Source organism: Pteropus vampyrus, unplaced genomic scaffold (assembly GCF_000151845.1).
Source record: "Pteropus vampyrus isolate Shadow unplaced genomic scaffold, Pvam_2.0 Scaffold32, whole genome shotgun sequence".
Taxonomy (NCBI): Eukaryota; Metazoa; Chordata; class Mammalia; order Chiroptera; family Pteropodidae; genus Pteropus; species Pteropus vampyrus.
Genome location: NW_011888813.1, coordinates 1,745,004 through 1,769,152, shown reverse-complemented (window position 1 = coordinate 1,769,152; position 24,149 = coordinate 1,745,004). Strand labels below are relative to the sequence as shown.

At 41.3% G+C, this 24,149-nt stretch overlaps 1 protein-coding gene across 1 annotated transcript in view; it reads right to left on the bottom strand.

The window, feature by feature from the left end:
• NRXN3 (neurexin 3) overlaps window positions 1-24,149 on the bottom strand; it is a 1,427,156-nt gene that overhangs the window by 1,066,839 nt on the left and 336,168 nt on the right. The window contains exons 4-5 of the mRNA XM_023528800.1: window positions 6,257-6,558; window positions 270-431 (exon numbers count right to left, since the gene is read on the bottom strand). Coding sequence (XP_023384568.1) covers window positions 270-431; window positions 6,257-6,558 — 464 coding nt within the window. The remainder of the gene's footprint in view (window positions 1-269; window positions 432-6,256; window positions 6,559-24,149) is intronic.

Genomic DNA, 24,149 nt, shown 5'->3' with positions numbered 1-24,149 from the left:
TTTGTGTTATCTAATTTATAAAGCACAGTTACCTGTGAAATAAGGTTTGCCATTACTTAGATGAGAAAACAGAATAGAGCACTTTAGCAGTGAACCCAAGGTCATGCAACCAGCTTAAGCTCTAACTAAAACCTAGGACTCTACTTCCAAGTCCAAAGTCTTACCTGCTACCACCTATGGCCTCATAGATTAGGTGACAGAGCCAGTCATTGAACAGAAAAATTTATTTGTTCTTAGGCAGTGCATTAAGTGGAGCTTGTGAACTTTACCTCTTTAAGGCAGCCCATGAAGTTGTTACTGACGGGAGAGCCTGGCAGGTCAGCAGTGCTTGGGCTTCCTCCCACGTAGAAGAAGTCATCCGAGCCCAGCATGGTGTAGTCCTCTTGAGTGTAGCCTGTCGTGGTAAGGATGCCATCCACAGATATTGTCACCTGGTGGAGGGACATAGGGACAAAAAAAAAAAAAAAATCCCAACAATGACCTTACAGTCCTATCAAAATCCGGTGGCTTCCCCCACCTGTGGCTTCACTTTCATTAAGATTTTGGTGAGGAATTCTTTCTAATTTGGTTTGATTTTGGTATGTGCTGCCAAGTTCCATTTTCTGGTCTGCCTTCCCTGCGGCCCAAGCCTCCAGCATTCCCCTGCAGACTCCTGTGGCAGTTTGTTGGCACTGCCAAGCTCAGCAAGTTGCTCTACCCACTGCACTCTTAGTCAGGCTAGAAAATGGAACTATCCTCAGACGACATCACTTGTCTCAGTCCATTGATAAATGATCATTTACTTTTTTACTGGTTGTTAATTATGGTGGTAGTGAAAAACAGCAAAGGAGACATTTGACGATGAGTTTGTTAGGGGTTGGTCTTTGGTTGTGCATGGTTTGTTTTTTTTTTTTCCTTTTTTCTTTTCTTTTTCTTTTCTTTCTTATTTGTTTCTTTTTAGACTCACACCACGCTGACAAACATGCATTCAGGGAGGGAAGAAGAAGGGTCTCGATTGTGATGTGTCATGGACGATACATGCCATGGGCTTGGCTTCCCCAGGACACCAACCCCTACCCTCCCTTCGCTGCCATCACCACCACCAAGAGAAGAAATGACCCAAACCAAAAGGGCAACTCCAACAAAAAGAAAGGAATGATGAGGCATAATAATCAAAATAATAATAATAATAATGCCCACAGAGAAGAAAGAGCACCCATATACCCAACATCCATGAAAGGAGCAGAGGGCAGAGAGAAGAGATGGGGCCTCAAAGCGTGCACACACCATACGCTGACACACCCATGCAAAAATTATCTGGAGCCAAGAGAGAAGGCAGAAGAAAAAAGGCAGGGAAGTAGGAAAGGGTGAGGAGAACTAAAGGAGAGAATCAAAATCCACTTCATCCTTACATGCACTGCACAAACTGAAAAACAAGATGGAAGTGAAAAATATATCACTCAAAACTATAAAAGGTAGTCTTTCCCCTGCTTGCCACCTCCCTCACTGAAAAAAAAGAAAAGAAAAAGTCCAAACCCAACCCCAAAATATATGAAGGATGAGAGGAGAATAAAAAAGAGTGAAGACAAAAAAAAAGAGAGACAGAGAGAGAGAAGGAAATGGAACTGGGTTGATAATTATCGGTAGGCTGTTAGTAATGAGGAGGAAATGAGGGAACAAATTCTGATGCCGGCGGAGACATCCACGAGACAGGAACATGCCATGCAGAGTTTGTATGGAGAACACAATTGGAGAAGCTCCCTTTGGCCACGGTGGGGAGTGAGGTGAGAGAGGGGAAAAGAAGAATCCAGGTAGGAAGTAGAGTACTTTCCTCTCCAGATCACCTGTGGCAGCCTTGGCCACACGAAAGGGAAAGAAAGCGGGGATTAAGGAATGGGGAGAGTAAACGGAGGAAGAGAGAGAGGGGTAGGAAGACACGGAGATTAGAAAATTCCTCAGTATAAATCCTGCCATCCCTATTCTGTAGCTTCGAAGTGGCAAAATAAGAAAACCAAAGAAAACAAATTTAGCTAAATGGAGAAACTTTCCTTAAAAAAATTTTTTTTTTGGAAAGGAAACAGTTTCAACCAAACTTGTCCAAATAACATTTGCAGGACAGGTTCATCCCCTTCCTTTTTTTGTTTTTGTTTTTTTTTTTTTCTCAAGAAAAAGAAAATCTTGCATTTAATTCAACAAAAGTTTTAAAAGAAGAAGAAATAAGTACAAAGAGGACAAAAGGGGGGTTGGGGAGGAAAGGGGGGCAACACACGGCAAACCCAAAAAAAGAGACAATAAGAATGATATCTACCAGACAATGTAGTTTGTTTACCATAGCGTGTCCGATGCCTGAGTGCTTTGCGGAAAAGGGGGAAGAAAGGAAATTAAAAATTGTGAACAGAACGATTGTTAATTAAAAAAACTAAAAAACAAAGATGAGTCGTTAGGGTGTTAGTACATTAGTCGGTTAGTAAAATGACACATTGCATGAATGATCTCGTGTTAGTTTTTCAAAAAAAAGGCACCCAACACAGAAAAAGAGAGTGGGGGAAGACAATGAGACCAGGACTCTATGGAAAACCTCAGCGCCCAGGGCACAGCCAGGAAAGGAGGTGCAGTCCACCTTGTCATTTAAATCCCCGCTTCTTCCAAATACCACTCAGAGCGGACCTCACCCCAGTTAGAATTAGCATCATACTTACTTTCCGAGAGCTCTTCTGAATGAACGCCACCCTCTTTCCCTTCCCACCCTCTAGCCCATACATAGTCCACCTGTCCTGAAAAAAAAAGACCCCCAAAATTTATCATTCGACATGTAGATAAGTAGATAGAAATACCAATACGTTAGGGATTTTTTTTCACATCTGATTCTGACTAAATGCGTGGACGATCATGACTTTCTCCTAGAACAAAAAGAACTTAAAACATGTACAGGTCACACCTGGCATAGGAAGTCTACATTATGTACCTTACTCTGGGTTTCCATAGGTAACGTAAAGATCCACAACCCCACTGACTTTGTATGGATTTGTGCAGCGGGAAGGTGGCATTTTTCTCTTTCCTTCCCTCTCAGTTTAGAATAACTGTGTGGTTAGAATGCATCAAAAGAGTTGGAGACGTCTCTATTACCCAACGAAGTTATTATCGTTCTTCCTTTCCCAGAATGCTTCCTGTTGAACTCGCTCTCCCACCATTAGAATGCTTTTCAAGCTTTTAAGCAGTTTCTTGTACAGAGAGCAGAGAGGATTGGCCGGTTAAACATAAGAGAGGCCCTGCGATTAGTCTCCAACTTGCTGTTTTCCAATGCTAAACCGCCAACACACCCTGAGCTGGGAGGCCAGAAGGCTGGAAGACTGGTAACCCCAGTTTTGTGTTTGAGGTTTGACAAAAATGACATATAGAGGTAAAGCAATTCATGTGATGGCCATGACACTGGACTCAGGCAAGGTCGTGCACCAAAAAAAAACAAAAAACAAAAAAACAAACAAACAAGAAAAAAAAAAGCAATACCAAAAAAACCCCAAAACCCCAGAAATACCTAACTACCATGGTACCTAATCCCAGTTATGGTTTGGAACAGAGAGTCTACATTCTTTCCTTTGAGTAAGTATCTGGCCATGGCCCTGACTTGATTCAAAGGCAAATCCACAAGTAGATGACCATGAAGGAGGAAATGGGACAAGCTCTGCTCCGTTTGGTAATGAAGTTCAAGTAAGCTTTTCTGAAATGAATCTTTGCCACAGAAGCCATTCAATCTTACCCAAAAAAAAAAAAAAAAAAAGAGGACAATGCCATAAGCTTGTTATCAAATATTTATGAAGCAATTTATAGTTTAACAGAAATAGGGCTTCCCACACCTTTGAATGTATCCTGAGGAACTCAAAAAGATGCTATAAATTTATTTTTAGTGGGCAAAATAATATTAGATGATTCAGCATTGAAAAGTTTACATTTACAAAATCAACTCTGCTTTTCTGAGATTTCCCCCTTTCAATAAATTGTATTTGGATGCAAAATTCAGTCAGGGTTCCAGCGAGGTCCAATCTTAGGTGCACTTTACATTCATACTCCCTCTGCCAAGAAATGCCCCAACATCCTGTAGCCTTGTCTAGAACTGATAGCTCTGCTTAGCTGCATCCTTGGTGACAGACAGACACAGTCACCTTTGTGACAAAATACTCGGCCTGTAAATCGTGTACATGTCACAGCAAGTCTAGCACCCAGACCACGGATGAACTCATAATCCTTCTGGAACATAAGGTACTTTGCATATTTAGCCATCACACACGGCTGGGATGGGTTGTAATCACCGTTTCATAAATGGAAATGGAGGCGTAGAAAGGTTAAATGGCTTGTCCAAGGGCACAGAGAGGAGCTGGGTCTTAGAACCTGGAGAAGAAACCCTTCAGGGTTGCCATCTTTTCCTTGCTCTGATTAAACAACACAAGCAACATCTGGATTGCAGTTTGGTTTATCCCCCCTCTCAGTTTAAAGGAACAAACTGGAGCCTGATTCTATTTTAGAAAAGTGTTTTTATTAGAAATAAAAGTGAGCTTTTATCTAGCCAGTTGGAATCATTTCTAGAATGGCAGGGAAATATGTACGGTGAGAGAGAGTTAGAGAAACAGATTGGTTGTGAGAACCACAACCCAATTCTGCTCTCTAGTACCATGAGAATTCTCCTCTCCACTGCCTAATGCGTAAAGAATGTTATTGTGTACCTGCCAGTCAAAACTGGCAAAAGGTCATATTTCACTTTTTGGTCTGGTCTCTGCTACTCAAACATATCAACCCCTTATATGTTAGCAAATGGAAATTTGATTTGGGCTCTCTTGACAGTTGAGAAGGTCTCTTCTGAGTAAGTATGGATGGAGGATGATGAAGGAAAACATCAACAATAGAGTTCTTTGGCCTTGGAGAAAAAAAACACAGAAAGAACAGTGACTCAAAATGTCTAATCCTTGTGTATTAAAATGACTGGGAACTCTAAGTCTTGTGTTATTTGGCAGCTTCACCACGGATAGAAGAGAACTTCCCAACCAGGTGGCTTTCTTGGCATACGTAAGCATGGAAAAAGATGCTTCGAATATTGTGTGCTTCCAATGTGTGTGAGCCTTCTCCACTTATTTAGCATTATTAAGGAGCTACAATTTTATCAAACAGAAAACATATGCAAACACCTGTCGGTTCTTATGCTTTCCTATTTACATTAGAAGGCATTAAATCAATCGTATTGCAGAAGAAAATTTGATAAGCACTTTCTGGAAATTTGCATAATGTCTTCTGATTAATAAAGGATGAACGCTGTCCAACTAGGTTTAATGACAAATTCATAAGAAGAAAAACCAAACGATAATAGCAACCTAAAAAAGGCAGTCTCGGCACAGACCTACTTTTATAGGAAATGCTTTTTTTAACTGATGTGGGCTGGTGAGGTGGTATTATTATTATTATTATTAGTTATGCAACTGAAAACACCTTCACTTGGCTAAGGCTTTCTGAGAGCGTCGTCACCTGACAGAGTCGCCTGCTTAGAACCGGCAAGCGATGGGAGTTCTCAAGCCGGGACAGAACCAGGAAAGGCTGCTCCGGAGTTGACTTTTTTTATTTGGGTCCTTCCACTTTCCAGGCCTCCCAATCAACTGAAGAGTCTGGGAGGTAGAGACAAGGGCAATAAAGGAGGACCACCGCACCAAGGAACAGAGAAACAGAGGGATTCAGAAAGATTCCGGCTAAGTCAGTCCAAGGCTAATAGAGGTTAACATAACAACCGAAAAAAATAAAATTGGGCGAAGAGTGGTAAATAAAAAGAGAAAAAGGAAAACTTTTTTACTGGAGGGAATTAAAATTATAGCAACATGGAAATGGCTAACTTAATTAAAAAGGAAAACATATATTCAAAGAAAGAATGAGGAAAAGCTACCAAGCTGTAGAAACAAAACACTGTCTCTAATTGAATTTAGCAATAATACGAGATTCGAATGTAATTAAGAAAATGATAAAAAGGAAAGCAGAATAAAAAGAATGAAAGTACTTATAACTTTTATTATCTATACAACTGAACTGTTTTCTTAAATAACAAGCACAAATGGAGAATTAAAGTATGAGAAGAAGCATATTTTTAATAATTTTTCTTGTGAAACTGCAGACTCGGAGAAAGACTTGTACGAATCCAAACCTGTATCTACAGCCATCTCCACCTCATTCATCAACTGCTACCCAAACTTCCGCCCCAGCTACCTAAGACGAGCCTCCGGGCACTCTCTCCCCTCAGCATTACCTGCCGGAGGTTGCGTGTCACTTTGACATCGTGCCAGGCGTTGTCGTTGAATTTTCCATTCACTGGCTCCACGATGGCCTCGAAGGCCCCGGACCCCAGGTTAATGACCAAGGAGACCGCGCCATCCTTCAGAGCCAGGTTGACATAGTCAGCCGACTTGCCCGTGTGGAGGATGAGCCCATTCCGTTGCCAGGTCTTAAAGGACAGGGTGATTTCATCACTGCTGCTCTGGATTGGGTTCTGAGACAGGTCGTAGCACAGGTACTCTGAGCCTCGGAAAGTGGCCACATTCTCCTCTCGAGCTGCAGGAGAAAAAAAAAAAAAAAACAAGAGGAAAGCAGTTAATGCATGAGTCAGATCTCTGCAAACACCAAGGAGGACACACCCCCAGGGGACTGCCCCTGCCAGTGGGCCGACACCAGCACAATGCTCCCTCCAAATCTTCCACAAGACTTATATCTCAGCACCATGGAAACCAGCAGAGAAAGAAACTGCAGAGAAGCTATATGTACATACAAGGGTAGAAGACCAGCACGATGGTACAGGAGAGCTTGCTGCCTTCTCTTCAGATTTTCTCCAAAAAAAAAAAAAAAAAACCTGAAGGGAAATTTCATGTGAAATGGTAAAGTGAGGTTTACATTGCTTTTGCTTCAAGGATGGCTTTTAAACGCTTGTAGAAGAGCTGGTTTAGAATGGATAATTAACTGTTCTGACAAAAGGTTCTTTAGCTCTATGTAACTTTTATTGACCAAAAACTAAAAATCAATTACCCTGAAAGATCTGGCTTTGATTTCTGTCCATCAATAACCCAGCTAACTTTGGTTTCCATGGTAGAGTCCTAAGCCCAGGGGAACATGACTGGATTATTAAACAGAAGGCTGTATCTGAGAAGGTTATCAAGTAGATGAGGAAAAGGGAACAGAATGGAATTTGGTGATATGCTTTGACAAGACAGCAGTGCCTCCCTTAGACTAAAGGGACCTCTGCTCTGAGGCTCTCATGTTTTAGATGGCTCTAGTCAGACTACCTTTCCCCATAAAACTAGGAGTCCACAAGGCCAAGATGGCATTCCACTAGAGCGATACTCTCTTTCAAGACCGTGTTCCTCCAGACACTGGGACCCTGTAATTCCCTACCCAAAGAGCCCCAAGTCTGTTTCCAGGGCTTGTGCAGGTCTCTTCCCTCAGTCTACTTTTTGAAGAAAAATCCTGCTGTCAAAGTGCACACTTCAAGGTCTGGGGGCCAGCCCTGGCGGCCTGGGGCATCCATGTGCATTTATAACAGACCCCTTGTGATATAGGATGGAGCTAAAGGTGGGTACAGGAGGGGGACAGGCACAGGCCACAGGCTGAGGACCAGAGGGACTCTCTGTGCTAGCATTTCCAGTGCAGAACTCTGAGGAATCCAAAGATTCTAAATGTGAACCTGGCTTACCAGGTAGTTTCAAAGGTCTATTTGTCAAGGCAAGATGATAGAATATATTTTATTTCATCATTTGTTGCTGTGATATATAATTTCGACACACTGCATATGGATTTCCATTCGTCCTCTTGTAAGGCAGCATCACTTAGAGAGGCCTACTTCATATCAGGGTTGGTCACAAGCTAGCAAAAGCGCCTCATTAATGGGCAATAATACAAGGTTAGATATTCAGTTTCCTTCTAAGGCAAGGGAACTACAAAATAAGGTTGAGAGAATTCTATTTTCCCTTCAAAAACTACACTTCGGCCTTATTAACCAAAGCCAATTCTGCCTCAACTCAAATCCTCACAGTCCTTGGTAAGTCACTTAAGTAAAATGAAACAAATATTTTCTCACCATAAGGTAAGAGCTGTAAAGAAGTCACTCTTATAATGTGGAGAGATGACCACCCACTACATACCATTAAATTAATCATAGCACCCTGAAATGATCAAAACATGAACCTCAACTTCACACTCCAGAGAGGTAAAGAAGAGATAAGTTTGTCCTAGTCCACTAGAGGGACTCAATGACATGTGTCTACCTGCATATTTGTTTGCACACACATACTGGTATAAGCAAAAGGGATCTATCCACTTTAATAAATAATAAATAACCACAGTGTCTCTTATACATATACTACAAGAAGCAAGTACTACTCAGCACATAACCTATGCCTGTATGTTTTACCAAAAATAGCCAAAAAAATCATAGAGTAAAAATTTAACACAACGTTTACGTTTGAAATAGATCACCCTGGTGACCCATCTATTGTCATGATCGCTCCTCTCATTTCTACAGAAATGGCTTTGTTAAAATGCAACTGGACAAGCAGCCTTTGTCCAGTAGCCCTGGAGGGGAACCTGATCTACAGTAGAAGATGGTAAATCAAACAAAGTTATGACCACTAAGCTCTTTGCCTACAGACACAGATATGCACAGAGCCAACACCTATGCCTGTCCTTGGCACCCACGTGGTATATTAATGGGTGTCTTCTGTAAACATTTAAGTTATTGAACTGAGATAAATGAGCAAGGAAAGGAGGCCTCTAAAGAGCAGCTGAATCGTCAAGTACCCTTTAGAGGGGGAGGGCTTGTCACAGAACAGCAAGGCACCAGGGTATTAATGTGCTACACGGTACTTAATACTTTTCTTATAATTAGACCAAGGGATCTGTCAAAATAATATATTTTAGATCTATGAGGAATTTTGGAGATTGCCTGATATAATGCCTTTGTTTGATTATGGAAGAAACCTGTGACTAGGAATAAGAGAGTTGCCCGAGAACAATGAGTGTTATTTGGGACTTCTAAAGTGCCTCTGGGCATTTCTCTAAATACCAGTCACCTTTCCCTGGCCCTTCACTCTGGATATACCACAGGTTCCTTTCTACTTCTTAAAGGGCATGAATGATTCTATGGAATCGTGCCTTGACTTACAAACCATCCCAAATCTTGGATAAATGGAGTCAGAAACTTATTCTCCCCTCCCTGTGTAACTCATGCTTCCTCAACAACAGAAATACTTTCCTTCCTCCCCGGGAATCCGGGTGTATTTAAAACACAAGAACTTGCTTTATGTAGAAGGCCGTGGAAGGAAAATGACATCATTGTAAATGACAATGATGACAATGACATCATCACAATAAACAAGAAATATAACCAATGTGAGGGAAAACTGTCTATGTAAATCACATGCATATTTATGCTAATCTACATGCAAATTAACCAAAAGTAACCAAATATCTTCTTTTGCAAGTATCTAATAAACACTGCTGCAATAGTTCACAACCTTCCCAATCTCTGCACACAATGATGAATTTCCCCAGTTTCTCTCTTCCCTGGACTGGAGGAGGCCACCAAGAGCACAGCATTGCAGATGCCAGGTACCCCCTCCACTCGTCAACAAACAACAGACAACTGAAAGCTACTCTCTGAAACATATAATGGATAAGCACTATCATATCGTGTGTAATTCATGGGATACTTTCCTCCTGATTTCTACGGGGAGGAGAGGCACGGGCAGTGCATGATCCAGTCTTCAGAAGAGCAAATAAGGGGCTTGGATGGAGAAAGAGGACCTTGAAGACACTGTTCCTTTTTATACTCTCACAAATGACCTTTTTCCACTAAGATCCCAATCTGTCTTAATTTCCTTCCAGTAGTTAAGGCTCGAGTTATTTTCTTATCACCTTGAAAATCATACTAGCTGACAGTGAATGTAAAGGTATAAAACCAAACAGTGACAAACCCACATCTCCAAGCCCATTCAATTCTCTACACTCTCCACTAAAAAAAAAGGTAACGCTGCTCAAATTCTGTTTTCTATACTTGGTGTGTACACTGGGAAGGAGGTTGAAGAGACAATGCAGTCACCTTGCACGCATTCAAGCTAAATAGGTAGAGAAAATGAATGCAGGGGATTATGTAACACAGTACACAACAGCTTAGCATAAAGTACAGCTTGGCAAGAGGGTAGGCACTGACATGGCTAATGGACTGTTTAGATCCATTTAAATTATATCACTCTAAAATTCGCAATCAATTGCATGAGTGTTAAAATAAAAATATTATTCTCACTGCATGAGAAGCAGAACTCGACTCTAGGACAACAAATCATTTACCCATTATTTGTAAGTGTACAATTGATTAAACGTTAGATGCAATCTAGATATGTACAACTCAAAATTTTAAATCAGATGTATAAGATATGTAAAGCACTGGTTTTTCAAATGGCTTGTTAATCCCAGTACTGATATATACATAGCATTAATAAGCATTTACTCAATTCTATTTTCCATTCTCTCACCCAAAAAAAAACCCAAATAATGATGTATATAATAACTCTATTTCTCTGAGAAATTCCAAAACGCATTAAAATGTTCAATATATTATTTTTTATTATGCAATCTAAGAAGTGTGGAAAAATGCATATCACTGTTTAATTGGACCTGTGGCTCCTGATACCTTGGCGTCTTAGGCTTTGAGATCAAGAAATCTGGACTTTATTCTGAAGGTTATGAGGAATGATTACATAAATTTACTGAGAGGATAGAGGGTCCAACTTATATTTTTAAAAGATCGCACTGAGAGTAAACTGGAAGAAAGAGATAACTGAAGGCAGAGAGCTAAAAGACGAGAACACATATGAACTACTTTTCCAGGGGGTGCCTTGGACTGGTCTGACTTGGATGGTGATATAGTTCTCAAGTGAGGTTTGCATTTCACTAAGCAAGAATGGAAGCGAAAAGTTCCTAGAAGAGACAGCCAAAGGAACCGAGAGGCAGAGATGCTAGCGAACCAGAGACCACAGGAGGAAACTCATTTGGATACCTAAGATCCCAACACAGCCATGGAAAACCAAGGGCCAGAGAAAAATTTTGAGGGACAAGGACACAGCATGCTACATAAAAGGGCTCGAATGAGAATACATTTGAGTAAAGAAGTAAAGGAGAATCCTAGGTTCATTTGGAAACAGATGTCCACAGTTTCTAAAATATCGTATACTTCCAAATGCTTTGTTAACCGTTATTTATACTCTCTCAACGCTCTGTGAGGTTACTTTGCTATGATTATGCCAATGTAAAAAGATGGAAGCAGAGTTCAGACAGGTTATGCAAGGCACTGTGAAGCTCTTAAGCCAGTTCCAAAACCTCAGTCCCTGATTCTCATTCCCTGATTCTCAGGCCCCTGATGCCATACCTTTTGCTACTACATTGCACCACCGCCTTGTCAGGAACTCAGATTCTCAGAGGAGTATGTGCCTAGGACCCTATATTTGGTGTCCTGCGACTGCATGAAGTTCAGGGTGTCAAAAGGAGAAGCCATAGACAATGACAGGGAAGAGGCCATTCAGGCAGCAGGAGCCCAAGCAGGGATCAGTGAGTAGAGCTGGCTCTATTCCAAGATTCTCTAGTAGCAGGTTGGAAAACGTCAATCTGAGGAGCTCACACTCTTCATCTCCATCGCACAGCCTTAGTAATGGGTTTTTTGGCACAATTTGGAAGAGCCTATTAAAATGGTAACACCCCTGGGGTGGCTGTAACCAGTGGCCCTGAGCACAACACCTGCTGTGCTCCAGAAAGGCAGTGGGAGCCAGTTCCCTGAGGATGGCCTCAGAGACCAGGGCAAAACTGTTCTCATCTTTGAATCCTTTGTCCTTCAACTGGCCTCTGTGCAGCAGCTGGTACTTTAGTCTTCACTGATGCAAAGATAACCCTGGCTGGCCATCCTGGCCAGGTCCACCCTGGAGTTAATGAGGCACGAAAACACTGGAGCTACTGCTGCCCTCCCTGCCAGACAAAGAGATAGCCTAGGCCTTGGGGCTGGCCCGCTCACTCCCTTCCTCTGATCCACAAAACCCAGCAGGAATAGCACTGCCCTTCCTCCATCAGTGCAGCTGCAATGAGAGGTGTCAGGGTGTCAAGTTGTGAACTGACATGTCACCCGATTCTTCCGGCCACTGCTTCCCAGACAAAGAAACCCTCATGAGGATGAAAGCAGCACTGAGCCCAAGGCAGGGGGGGTATGAAAGCAGAAATAAACTTTCAGAGAAATCCACAATTTCCCAGGTGCCCTATTTTTTGGGGGGGTCGGGGAGCCTGCATCTCCACTAGATTCTGAAAGAAACCTTGAGCTAAAACAACAAATGTGAGTTTGTTCTTGCACAATTCTGTTTCCTTTACATGCTAAGAACATGCTAAGAATCCAAAATCTAGAACAAGAATTCCCACCTCTAAGGGCCTCTTACGAGATGTGGGCAGATATTCACGTTAGCTGTTGAGCTGTGAGATGAGAGATGAACATATTTGCAGAAATGAAGGAAAAGCAGAAATTCCGTTACTGGAGTGAATTCTATTGTATATTACCTAATGACATTTCCTGCTAGAATTAGGGGAGGGACACACCCATTAAGAAAGGTAAAAGATTGCACAAGTGGCTGTACATTGGTTCTTCCTGTCCCATCTCCCTTGCAATATATTTTAGGGCTGAACAAGCATTTGGATAGACCAAACTACAGAGCCATCCCTTAGGATAAACAATGAATCCTTTACCTGCCACATCCCATCATACGGGTATTTTAAAAGCAGAGTGTACCAGCAATCAGCAGATTGTGTCACTATGAGCAATCCTGAACTACAAAAGAAAACACATAAGATTTCTGACCTCCTGAGGCCATTTCGAACCCTCATCCTCAGAGACTCTCTGTAGGAAGATCAGCAAAGAAATAAATGGACTTTTCCACACTGCCTGGGTCACTCACTAGCCTACAGATGCTCCTTGGAAGTGATGAGAAGGAAAATAGTAAATCAAGTTGTCACTTGGAAAATAAACAGTCAGTACCCTGGCGAGAGAAGCTGTCTCAGTTCACAAAAGAATGGCCTGGAAAATCACGCTTCACTGAAATCACTAGAAAGCTAATGGCATCCTGAAGACCACAGAGCTCTCGATTACATTACAATGAGTTAAATTTTCTGTTCATTCATTTAAGGAATAAGTATGTGCAGGTGCCTACTATGCACCAGGTGATGTGTCCAATGCTGAATGCACTTAAATTGCATGGCAACCCTCGAATAGGAATAATTAGCCTATTCTTTACCAAAGAAGAGAAACTGTACAGCCAAAAAAAAAAAATGAATGGCTACTACATGCCAGACCCTGATGTAGACTCATATTAAACATCACTACAGGCACCATCCTGTAACTCAGAGTGTGGTGGGACCACATACAGGCCTGATAACATGGAATGTAATGATAAAAGCTTGGAATTAAACAGGCCTGAGTTTGACAGCCAGCTCTGAAACTTACCTAACTCCATGGAACTGTAGCTTACTACTTAAACTTCTCTAACCCTTAGTACCCTAATCTACAAAATGAGAATGACCATGTACATATTTCATAGAATCATTGTGAGACATGAATCGGATAAAGTTCATGGTCCAGTTTCTAGCCATAGACATGCTAGCTGTTGTTGTTATTGTTGAGAATGCACACATAAATAAGTAATTACAATACACTGTAGTAAATGTTTAATAGGTGAGATAGGCTCACAGAAGAAAAAAATAACTGACCCTGGGTGTTAGGGAAGGCTCCACGTAGGAGGTCAAACAAACTGTGTCTTGAAGAATGAGTTCACCATACAAAGAGAGGGATGAGGTTTTAGAAGAAACAGAGTATGCACTGGTAGGGTCATTAGAAAAGCACAGGGTATTCAGGGGATGGTGAGAAGTTCAACGTGGCTGGAGTACCAGGCATGTGTGCAGGCTCATGATGCAGGCCATGGCCTCATTTGTCATATTCTGAGGCACCGGGGATGGAGAACCAGCAGAGAACCTCAGCTTGTGAGTGGCAAGGTTATGTTGGTGTTGTATCAAGGGCTCAGTAGGTAGACATATGGCCTGAGAGGCGAAGAGGGTTCCAGAAGCCATCTCCAAGGCAGAATGGATATTGCTAAGAAACCATGGCCTGAGGCAATTGTGCTGCATATGTCTGCCTTCCCACTTATAATAATTTATACAATATGCTGTACATTGTTTTCCATTAACCACCAGACCCATATGAGTCAAACTGTAATTATGTTTCTTTCACCACCAGCTTCTCATTTTAATTGTGGATCAGTCAATCAAACATGCACTGAACACAAACAGCGCATTCCATCTTGCAGAGGGAAGTCCATTTCCCTGTCTCCAGGACTCCATGAGAACACTTCTTCCCCACTCTCCAGAGGGAATAGTTTTAGAGTAAAACTTCCACCTTCTCTACTTTTCTCATTCACTTCCTCCAATGACAGGAGAAGTGACTTATCTGCTCAGTGATACAGTAAAAATCTGATACCCATAGGTCCACTTTTCTTAACTAGGTACTTACTATTCCTGTGTGACCTGCCTTTCTCCTTCAGATCTGCCCTTCCTGCAAGGATTGCAAGTTCCTCTAGGTTCTTCCATGTACTAAAACCTACCAGAGCAGACCCTACCTCTGCAGAAGAAGGTCTGTGGTCTTCTGGCTGTTCTGCCTATGGCTGAGTGGCTGAATTTATTTCAGGAGGAAAATTGCAAGGAAGCCCGACTTGATGGCTGATCAAACCCACATGCTCTAACCCAGCTCTACTAGCAACAGAACTGACCCCTAGGTCTAACTCCTGTGTCTGTTTCTCAGATGATCTAGGATACTACCTACGGCTGTCACCTCAGAGAACCAGTGCTTGGATTGCTTTCACTCTCATCGGGATGAAAAAAGACACACCTAGAACTACATGGGCTCAATGATAAGTAAGTATTTCAATTACATCAATAATTTTAATGCTATCACTGTTTCACAGTGTTTACGAAGACCTGTTTCTTGATGCTACACTGAGGATACGGGTGATTAGAATGGTGAAGAATTTAACCCGGGTCACCTTCCTGGAGATAAGTTTTAGATTGTGCATTGAAGTTTTTCAATTAAAAAAAAAAAATCAGAGAAAATACACATATCCACAAATACATATCCTTTCACCTTTGGCCAGTTCAAAAAGGATAATCAACACTAGTTTTGTTCCCCACACTGCCTCTTTTATCAAGTTACACAATAACCAAGGCAATTGTACTGGAGTATCAAACGCCTCATTGTGAGACTATGTTCTACAGAATCGATGAGGGCAAAAAAAATTACTAGGTACACAGAGCTGGAGAGGAGAGGGCAGAGGACTGTAATTTTGATAAAAACAAAACTAATAATAATGAAAATATCCACAGTGATTCTAGAGCAGGAAGTAGGTCATCTGAAATGATTTTTGTAAGTGACACATACACTGACCCTAATTGCAATCTAAATTAGATCCTCACTGCACCCACACATATTGTTCAGAAAGGAACAGAAAAGTCATGAAAGAGTCACAGATTTTTAGATATTTAGAAGCAATAAATATGGATTTTTAAACCCATACGGACTTCTAAAATATTTATTTTTGTAAAATCTCTCTTTTGTCCAAGACGAAAATAAGTAAAGAATCCTCCGTAACATCAGAAAAACCCGTGGAAGAAGATCTAATCTACCTCCTGCCTCAGTGAGTCTATATCTAAATTGTCTTGTGAAACTATCCACCTTTAAGCATCCAGAGAACAAGACAAATCGGTGTTATGTGAAACTGCCTACAGGTATTTCAGGAGCTCAAATGATTCCTGATCCTAAAAGAGCAAAGGCGATCTAGAGCCTGCCACACTTCGTTTGGCTGATGAGCAGCAAGTGTTAAAGATTTTAACCTAATATTTTCCTCACTTTGCCCAGTATATATAGAGAATAATGCATATAAACTACGAGTGGCCAAGAAACTTCACCTCCACACACGCACCTCCACACACGCACGCGCGCACACACACACACATCACTAATCACTATATATTACAGCTCTAGTCATATGTTACAAGAATAGAAAAACATATAGAGGAAATGTACCCAACAACTTAAGGTAGCATTTACTTCTGGGAAGGGAGAGAAAAAATGGAATCAGGGAGGTATTCAAATAAGATCAAGTCTTTATAAAAGAATATCAAGCAGAACCAGCCAAACATTAAGATTTGTTCAGTCTGGGCGACGGCTAAACCATTTGTTTATAATATCCTCTATTATAGGGTCTATACTTTTTTACATTTGAAATAGTTCATACTTCTTTAAAAAGTTATCTCTATAGATAATTCTGATAAAACACCTAACCGTCCAATAAATATTGAATGATTCTTAGGTTATTTTATATGTAGATGTCAACTCCTCAATCATATGCTCTGAGCAGCCATTTTTCATACCTTTTGCAAAATCTCCCATATGCCCCAGAATGTTTTAAATACAAAGTTGTGGAAATGAATAGAAATGCAGTCAAAATGATGACAGTGACGACTCCTGCTCACTCATCGCCTTCCCCACTCCTAGGGACCCACTGCTCAGTGCCTGAGCATCAGAGACTTCAGCCCGGCTTCTAAAGGACAAAAGGAAGAAATGCTGATGGAAGCTGAGGGACGGAGAAGACACCTTCACTTGAGACCATGTGAGAGTCCCACGGCAAATGCTGAGAGCCAAACGAGGCTGGAATCTGAGGTGTGTCACGGGACATCTGCGCAAGCCTCCCAACCCATTTCTTTTGCAGAATAAAATCAACATAATTCTTTAAGAAAATCCCCACTGAGAAACCTAAATCTGTGCCCATCCCGTTGGCCTCCCCCTGCAGTTGGCGGCCCAGTTCCTCCTGTGTTAGCACTGTGGGCTCTAGCCTGCAAGTCTAGACAGAATGGCTTGTTAAAATGCCCTGGAGTCGATGCCTGAGAAAGATCAATAAGGCTTTTTATGACACAATGAAAACTTTCTATTTTGTTAAATGCGGCTAATCTACCATTTCTGCAGTACTCAAAGCTTTCAATGCTGAGTACTAGAGCCTAGCTGATTAAAACTCTGTTCAGAGACACAGACCAGGGAAATTTGCCAATGCAGAGGTACAAATTCTAGAAACCTGCCCTGTGTCTTCTTTTATAGCTGGGTGTGCACTTCTTTTTCCTCCCTAGGAAATAAATATGGCAGTGAGGATATGGGGGCTGATAGTGATAAAAATTAAAACTGTCCCATCCCAGAGCTCTCAGTGAGGGACTCGTAACGGCCAGGGTCTAAAGTCACTAAATGAAAGAATCTGAATCTAAGGGTGGTTGAGGATAGGATATGTTAAAAGCAGGTGGGAGGGAGAGTTCTCTACAACAGAGACAGACTTAAAAATCAGTGACCTGATTTAAGAAGCCTAAATAAGAAAATCTTTAGTGACTGCAAATTCAATTACAGTACTAATGGTGCACATAAAATAGGAATAAAGTGTTTGTTTCATTTTCACCATTTCTTCATCTCAGTCTATTAGCAGAGTTTTTTCTAGAGGTAGAAGATTTTGTTGTTGTCATAATGTAACAGGAAATTCACATTTATTGGACCTCTATTATGCTCCAGGCTTTTCTATATAGAGTCTGAATATAACATACACTTACATGCACATTGTTTGACAGGAATTAACCAAGACCTGTTTTGGTGATTTAAGTTACAAGAGATCAAAACACTTAAAACCAATGTATTATTAATAGAGATAACATATCTGTGTATTCATGTGTCATCTGAAAGGAGAGCTTTTTCATTGGAATTCTTGCTTGTTTCTTACTTAACCCTCAAAGGGCCCTGTGAAATAAAGTTTTACTAACCCCACTTTACAGATGATAAAACAGGTTCAGAAGGGGTGACACACTTGTACAATATCACAGCTAAGCAGCAGATCCACATACAAACCAAGGTCAACCTTCAAATGCTATATGCTTTCCTCTAGATCCTGATGCCTCCTACTAAGGGTTGGGTACCTTTTGCAAACACCTCTGCCAATAGTATTCCTGTGGGAGATGAGCTATTCGTTTCTTTTAAAAAAGTTACATAGCATGTCACATGTTCCAAACCACTGTCACATAATATCATCTAATTTTATAAAGCACCCTTCTGCAACTTTTACAGGAACCTCTACTATCTGCCCCACAAGGCTAATTTTTCAGCAAACATTTAGATGAATTAACCACATTCTTTGGGATACGAATATAGATCATAAGAACAATAGGAAAAATTATGGGAATTCTGTACATTTGCAAAACTGGAAATATATAAATGCTTATAAATAATTATGAGAGCACGAATAAGGAAATCCACTTCTGATGCATTGACTCTAAATGGCAACCCTCCTCCTAAGTCAGAATGATTCACAAACCATTTACAGATGTTGCATTAGCCCAGCAATTTTGCTGAAGCTTCAAGGCCAAACAGCTGGACTCTGGGTTATTACACCAGAAGTTACAGTCAGAAATATGCTCAGGGCTTGTAGAAGAGAAGAAAGTTAGTTGACTTATTATTAAGAAGAGCACATAAAACTGAGATTATAAGACTCTCTGAAACAGAGACTCAAATTGACTTTTTATAGCGTGTAGAGTCATTCATGATGTATATTTACATTTCCTATGATATCAATAAAATAAATACTAAGTAAAATTTATCAATGACTTTTTTTACCCATGGGTTATGATAAAAGAGTGAGTGATTTGGAAATTCCAACTATGGTAGGAAGACACTGCAGAGTAGATCCCAGATCTAGAGGACCTGTGGTATCTGTACTCATCACCCGTTGGTCAAGCTTTCTGACCACACTCTGTAGTTGAATGAATTAGAATAAAGACAAGTAAGGAGACTTATAGCATATAAAGACACTGTCTAAGACTTAAGAAAATAAGGAGGACTGCTGACTCATTCCTGCCAGATGTGGTGAAATCCATCCATGTAGATATCAGGAAAGATGCATCTCCTTATGGTAGCCACTGAACTCTAAAAGGAAGTTGACCGAATTTCATTCTCTGATTTAAACGGCCAGAAACTTAGTCTTATTTCTCTTCAGGAGCTATTATATCATGAGAGATTGACTATACCAACTAAAATGAATCTCTGACTGAGGTAGACATCAGAATGCCATTATCACAATTTACGATAAAAAATTCCCACCAAAAAATCCTATGGTCCACACAGACTTGGATTCAACCATTGGTTCCCAAACAATGGTCTCAGATAAAGTTTGTACCAATCCATGGTTCAAATTAGGAAAAAAAGGACACTATAGTATGTCTTTGAATAGAAGCTAAATTTATGCAGTATTCATTTCATGCAACAAATATTAATGTAGGACCTTCTCTATGCCAGATACTGTGCTAGACACTGGGAACATGGAAGTTTCATTCTACTCCTTTATTCTTTTTTGGTTTTAGAATGTCCTATCTTTTGTAAAATGATGATGATGATACATGAAATTTGACAATGTTATTATTTGGCAAAATAAATAGTCACCGATCCTATCTTGCTCCTTCCTTTCTCTGTAAAAATTTTACTTGTCAACAAAATCCAAGTTTGAAGACCCATTGAACCAGAGAATCTTTCTTTGTGTGTTGTCAGTTAGGTGTTGGCCAAAACATGGCACTTTCCTGAAAAGGCATTTGTCAGGTGCTTCAAAAAGGGGTAACTAACTATCCATATTGCCCGGGACTGAGAAGTTTCCCAGGATGTTGGACTTTCTGTACTTAAATGGGAACAATTCCTGGAAAATCAGAATGGTTGGTCATTCCACCTGCGTCACATGTCAGAAGGCAAAAAATAAAGCAGATCAAATAAGAACTGTCAATTACCTAAAATCACTGCCAAAGAAAGGGGCTTGATTATTTGGATCCTTTCGTCAGCTGTGAGTTTCTACCATTTCGAACTTGACATTCTGGTTTTTGAACAAATAACCACATTAACAATATAAGTAATGTCTTCATTGCTATGGTCTATATGACTTTTTACGAACTTTAAAAGTCATCTTAAGAATAACCCGAGTCCCTTTGAGGATTCAGAAGGCTCTCTGAGACATTGTGGTGTCTCAGAGCCAACTAGCTCATCATCAATCATCACCATACACCACCACGAATAAACCGCTTTTGCTTTCCAAATGTTTGAATGTGAGATCATAAGTGTCTTCTGTATTATAAGTAACTAATTAAGTTGTATGGAATGATTTATGCAAATAGTAGTGTTCCCTCAGGAATTACTGGGATAATTTCAGAAACAGGCAGAAACTTTCCAAAAGCTTCAGAATCGCAGCCTCTGGTACACTCAGGTTTGGCAGGAAAAGGCCTGTCATTTGTCCCAGAGTGCTGCTCATTCTTCCTTCCCCTCCCCAGTACTCCACTACCCACTCTGCTACCAGCCAAGACTACCTATCTGCGGGGGCCTTTTGAGCACCCCCAATGACACTGGGCCACTTTACACTGCCCTCAACTGAGGTAGAAAAGTGAGAAGACATCACAGAAGAAAGGAGAAGGAAAGAAGGTAGCATGTACTATCCGTCTACTGGGTGCCCAGCTCAAAGGCTGCATTTTCAATCATACAGTGACCTTAGGGAGCAGGCATTACTATCACTGCTTTACATGCAAGGAAATGCCCCCTGTCCCTGAGACAGGGGTGATGGTGATGATGGTGGTGAGGATGCCAACTAACAGTTTTGAAGCTTATTGTTTGATGGGGGCCTTAGCTCTGGTTTAGCATTATGTAGATAATATTTAATATAATCTTCAGAACAACCTATTCAGGTTTATTATCTGTAGTTATCAAAGGGGTCAGCTGAGATCCAAGGGTTCAAGGTTGTCTAAAGGAATAACAATAATAATAAGAGAATTTAGAATGCGGCTGGACTTGGGTCTAAGTTCAATTTCATTGTCCCTGCTACTGCAGTAAGAATTTGGTTTTGTATAAAAGGTACCATCCTGAGATCAGGAGCTAAGTGACCCACTGTGTGATCTTCTAGGGGCTCCATGATTGCTCATTTGATCAGCAACCCTCTTTGATGACTCTTTCAAGATGGCTATGCTCTAGTTATTATCATTTTAGTTCCTTTTTCTATGGCGAGCCAGCAGAACTACCAACAAAACCTGATCATGTGCCCTTCATGGCTGACATAACCTACCAAAACTCCTAGGTGTACCCAACCTTTATTGTGCTTGGCACTAGTGAGAGCCAAATAAACAGTCAACTGACTGTGTGTTTTTGAAGACTTTAAGTTACTCCTTCATGCATTCAATCATTTATTCATCCACTCAGCAAATGTGTATTGAAAGCACTCATCATGTAGTAGGCCGTCAGTGAAAACAGAAGAGGTCCATCAGATTTTGACATGTCACCTACCTAGTGTAGGCTATGGTAGAAAATATCCTTAAACCAAGTCATTAAGAAGTGTGAATGGGCTTTGAAAATACATAAAAAAATTATGCGACTCGATGGTATTATTATCCGTATAATTTTTCTCCTTTTTTCCATTTCGAAAGACACCCATCATTTCTTTAAAAGCTCTGCATTATTTCATCATGAATTTCCTGACTGACAGGCTATATGGATGAGTTCCAAGAACTCTGACTTTGGTTTACCTCAAGGCACTTAGAGAAAAAGGAATTAGCCAGTTTTCATATCCATGCCCAAGGAGAAAGATGTTCCTCATTTCATGTAGAGTTGGTAAGATGAAATCTTGCCTTAGCAATGGAAAGTACTTTTAAAATCATATTTTCTACTTCTTTTTACAAGCCTAGTATAGTCCAGTGTTCATCCAATGGAATTAGTAATAGAGCTGAAACCAGAACTCGGGCTTTCTGATTTTTACATAAGTGAGTTAGTTGCAAAGTAACTATCGGGTACACACATGAACCTGATAACTGAAGGGATGACAAGAAGTTTGATCTCCAGGACACTGGACGTCTAATCCCCAGTTAAGTCCTTTCTCTAAGGCCTCCTGCATGTGTGTCACATCCAGATGTAGATGTACATCAATGTCCCAGAGTCACTGGAGCTAGCACTGGGCAGCATCTGCCCCTGGAGAAGCGCTCTGGGTTAGTGTGCTGCTCGGTGCTTGCGTGGCTAAGCCAATAACCTGATGTGGATTGCCTTTTTCTACTCTTTGAGCTTCTTTTTCTCGTCCCCCGTGCAGCAGTGGAGACTCTGTGACATCAGGGAGGGAATGCTGCTTAATGTTCCCATGCAAAGTTCTGAAAGTCGCGTCGGTGATGTGCAGCCCTCTTGACAGCTGACCTTGCCCACTGTGCCCAAGTCCAGGGGGAAACAAAAACTCCGAAACAATCAAGGGGAGGGAGGAAGTAAAAGAAACTCCAGCCTCATGCAAAGCGGCAACACACAAATTTTTAAATGTGAAAAAGCAAAAGGAGGGGAAACAAAAGACAAACCAAGACGGTGAAGAGGGCCATGCACAAGAAAATTGGATTTTCCCGGTCCTCTTTCTCTTCCTGATGGAAAAGCTGAAGTCGTGAAAAAGCTGTTAATAAATCTGAGAGTCATGCCAGTCAGAGGATATAAAGGGGGAAGAAAAGGAGAAGCTATGGCATGCAATAGCTTGTGGTGTATAAATGCCTCTCTACTCTCCGTGAGCCCTGACAGCCAATCCAAGTAGTAGAGATGCTCTTGACCTCAGGCACTCTCTGAAAGAGAAGCTCCTTGTCTCAATAACACAGGTGAGCTAATCACCTGGCAATGGCCCCATACCTACTCCTCAAGGCCCCCTGTAGTGGAGATAGGCCTCTGAAGACCCCATAAACACATTCCTTATGTCAATACTGCTTACCAAACTGCATCCTTTTCCCATAGCATCTGAGCTACATGGACAACTTTTATCTGACACTGACATAGGCCATATTTAGGGACATCTATCTATCTATCTATCTATCCATCCATCCATCCATCCATCCATCCATCCATCCATCCACCCACCAAGAGGTCAGGGCATTCTCAATATTCTGCAATCAAATTATAAACAAACATCCATGTCCAAATGCAAAAAGGAATTCTCTTTTTTAAGTTTGATATTTGTTGCGAAGGGAAGAAATAATGATCCATCCCTTTAACTCTCGGGAAAGTTTAGGAAGTGCCATGACTGTTTTCGGCAGATCTGTGAAAGGCACATTTCATTTCCCCAGCCATGTTGAATATGACACAAACTATGCAGACACGGGTGCTTTTTCAGACACAGATAGGGCTCAGTCCCCCGACAGAGGAGAGCTATACACTATCATTAGAACTCATCATCTAACAAGCAATGTAAAGGGAGATGAATCTGAGAAGACTTGAGGATTGCTGGAGGCCATGTTCCTTCTCCCAGGGTTCTAAGTGGTTCCCTAAATTCACTAACTCCCAGTGGTTTGTTCCCTTGGAGGTTGCTTTTTACTGGCCATAGGGATAAAATGTTTAATAAAATGGCAGCAACCTGTTCTCAGCCACGCTGGGCTCACCTCCCTGCCTGGACTATCTCACAGAACTATCACAATTCTGACAGGTGAGTCTTTTATAGTCTCTGTTCTACAGACATGACGGCTGAGGCTTTGTAATCTGGCCACCATGGCTCAGTTGGTAAGAGGCAGCATTAGGGCTCACGACCAGCTTTGGCTGACTCCAAAGCCTTCACCCTTTACCCTACACAGCCTCACTGGGCAACCTCGAAGATTATGCACACATGGAATGACATCAATCACTTGATGCCTCATCTGAAGCCTTCAAGCCCACTGTAACTTCTCAGGGATTCAGGCCTGGGGGAAAGTCTAAAGCTGCAGCTGATTGTCAAGCATCATTTCTTTTTCACTTCCTGTGGAGGATTTAACATACATCCTGCCAGTCTGGATGTGAGAAAGGCTCCCTTTCAGCTCATGTGTGCAGGGCCTTCTTTGTCTGAGTCCTTCCCAGAAACAGGTAATCCAGCCTGATTTCCAAAAGTGTTTGCCTCCCTGGAAAGTTCAAGGAGGTTGCCAGTGACCTTCCTTTGGCATGGCTTATTAGCATTCCTGGTCTTCTATCAATCACAAACTAAACACACACACACACA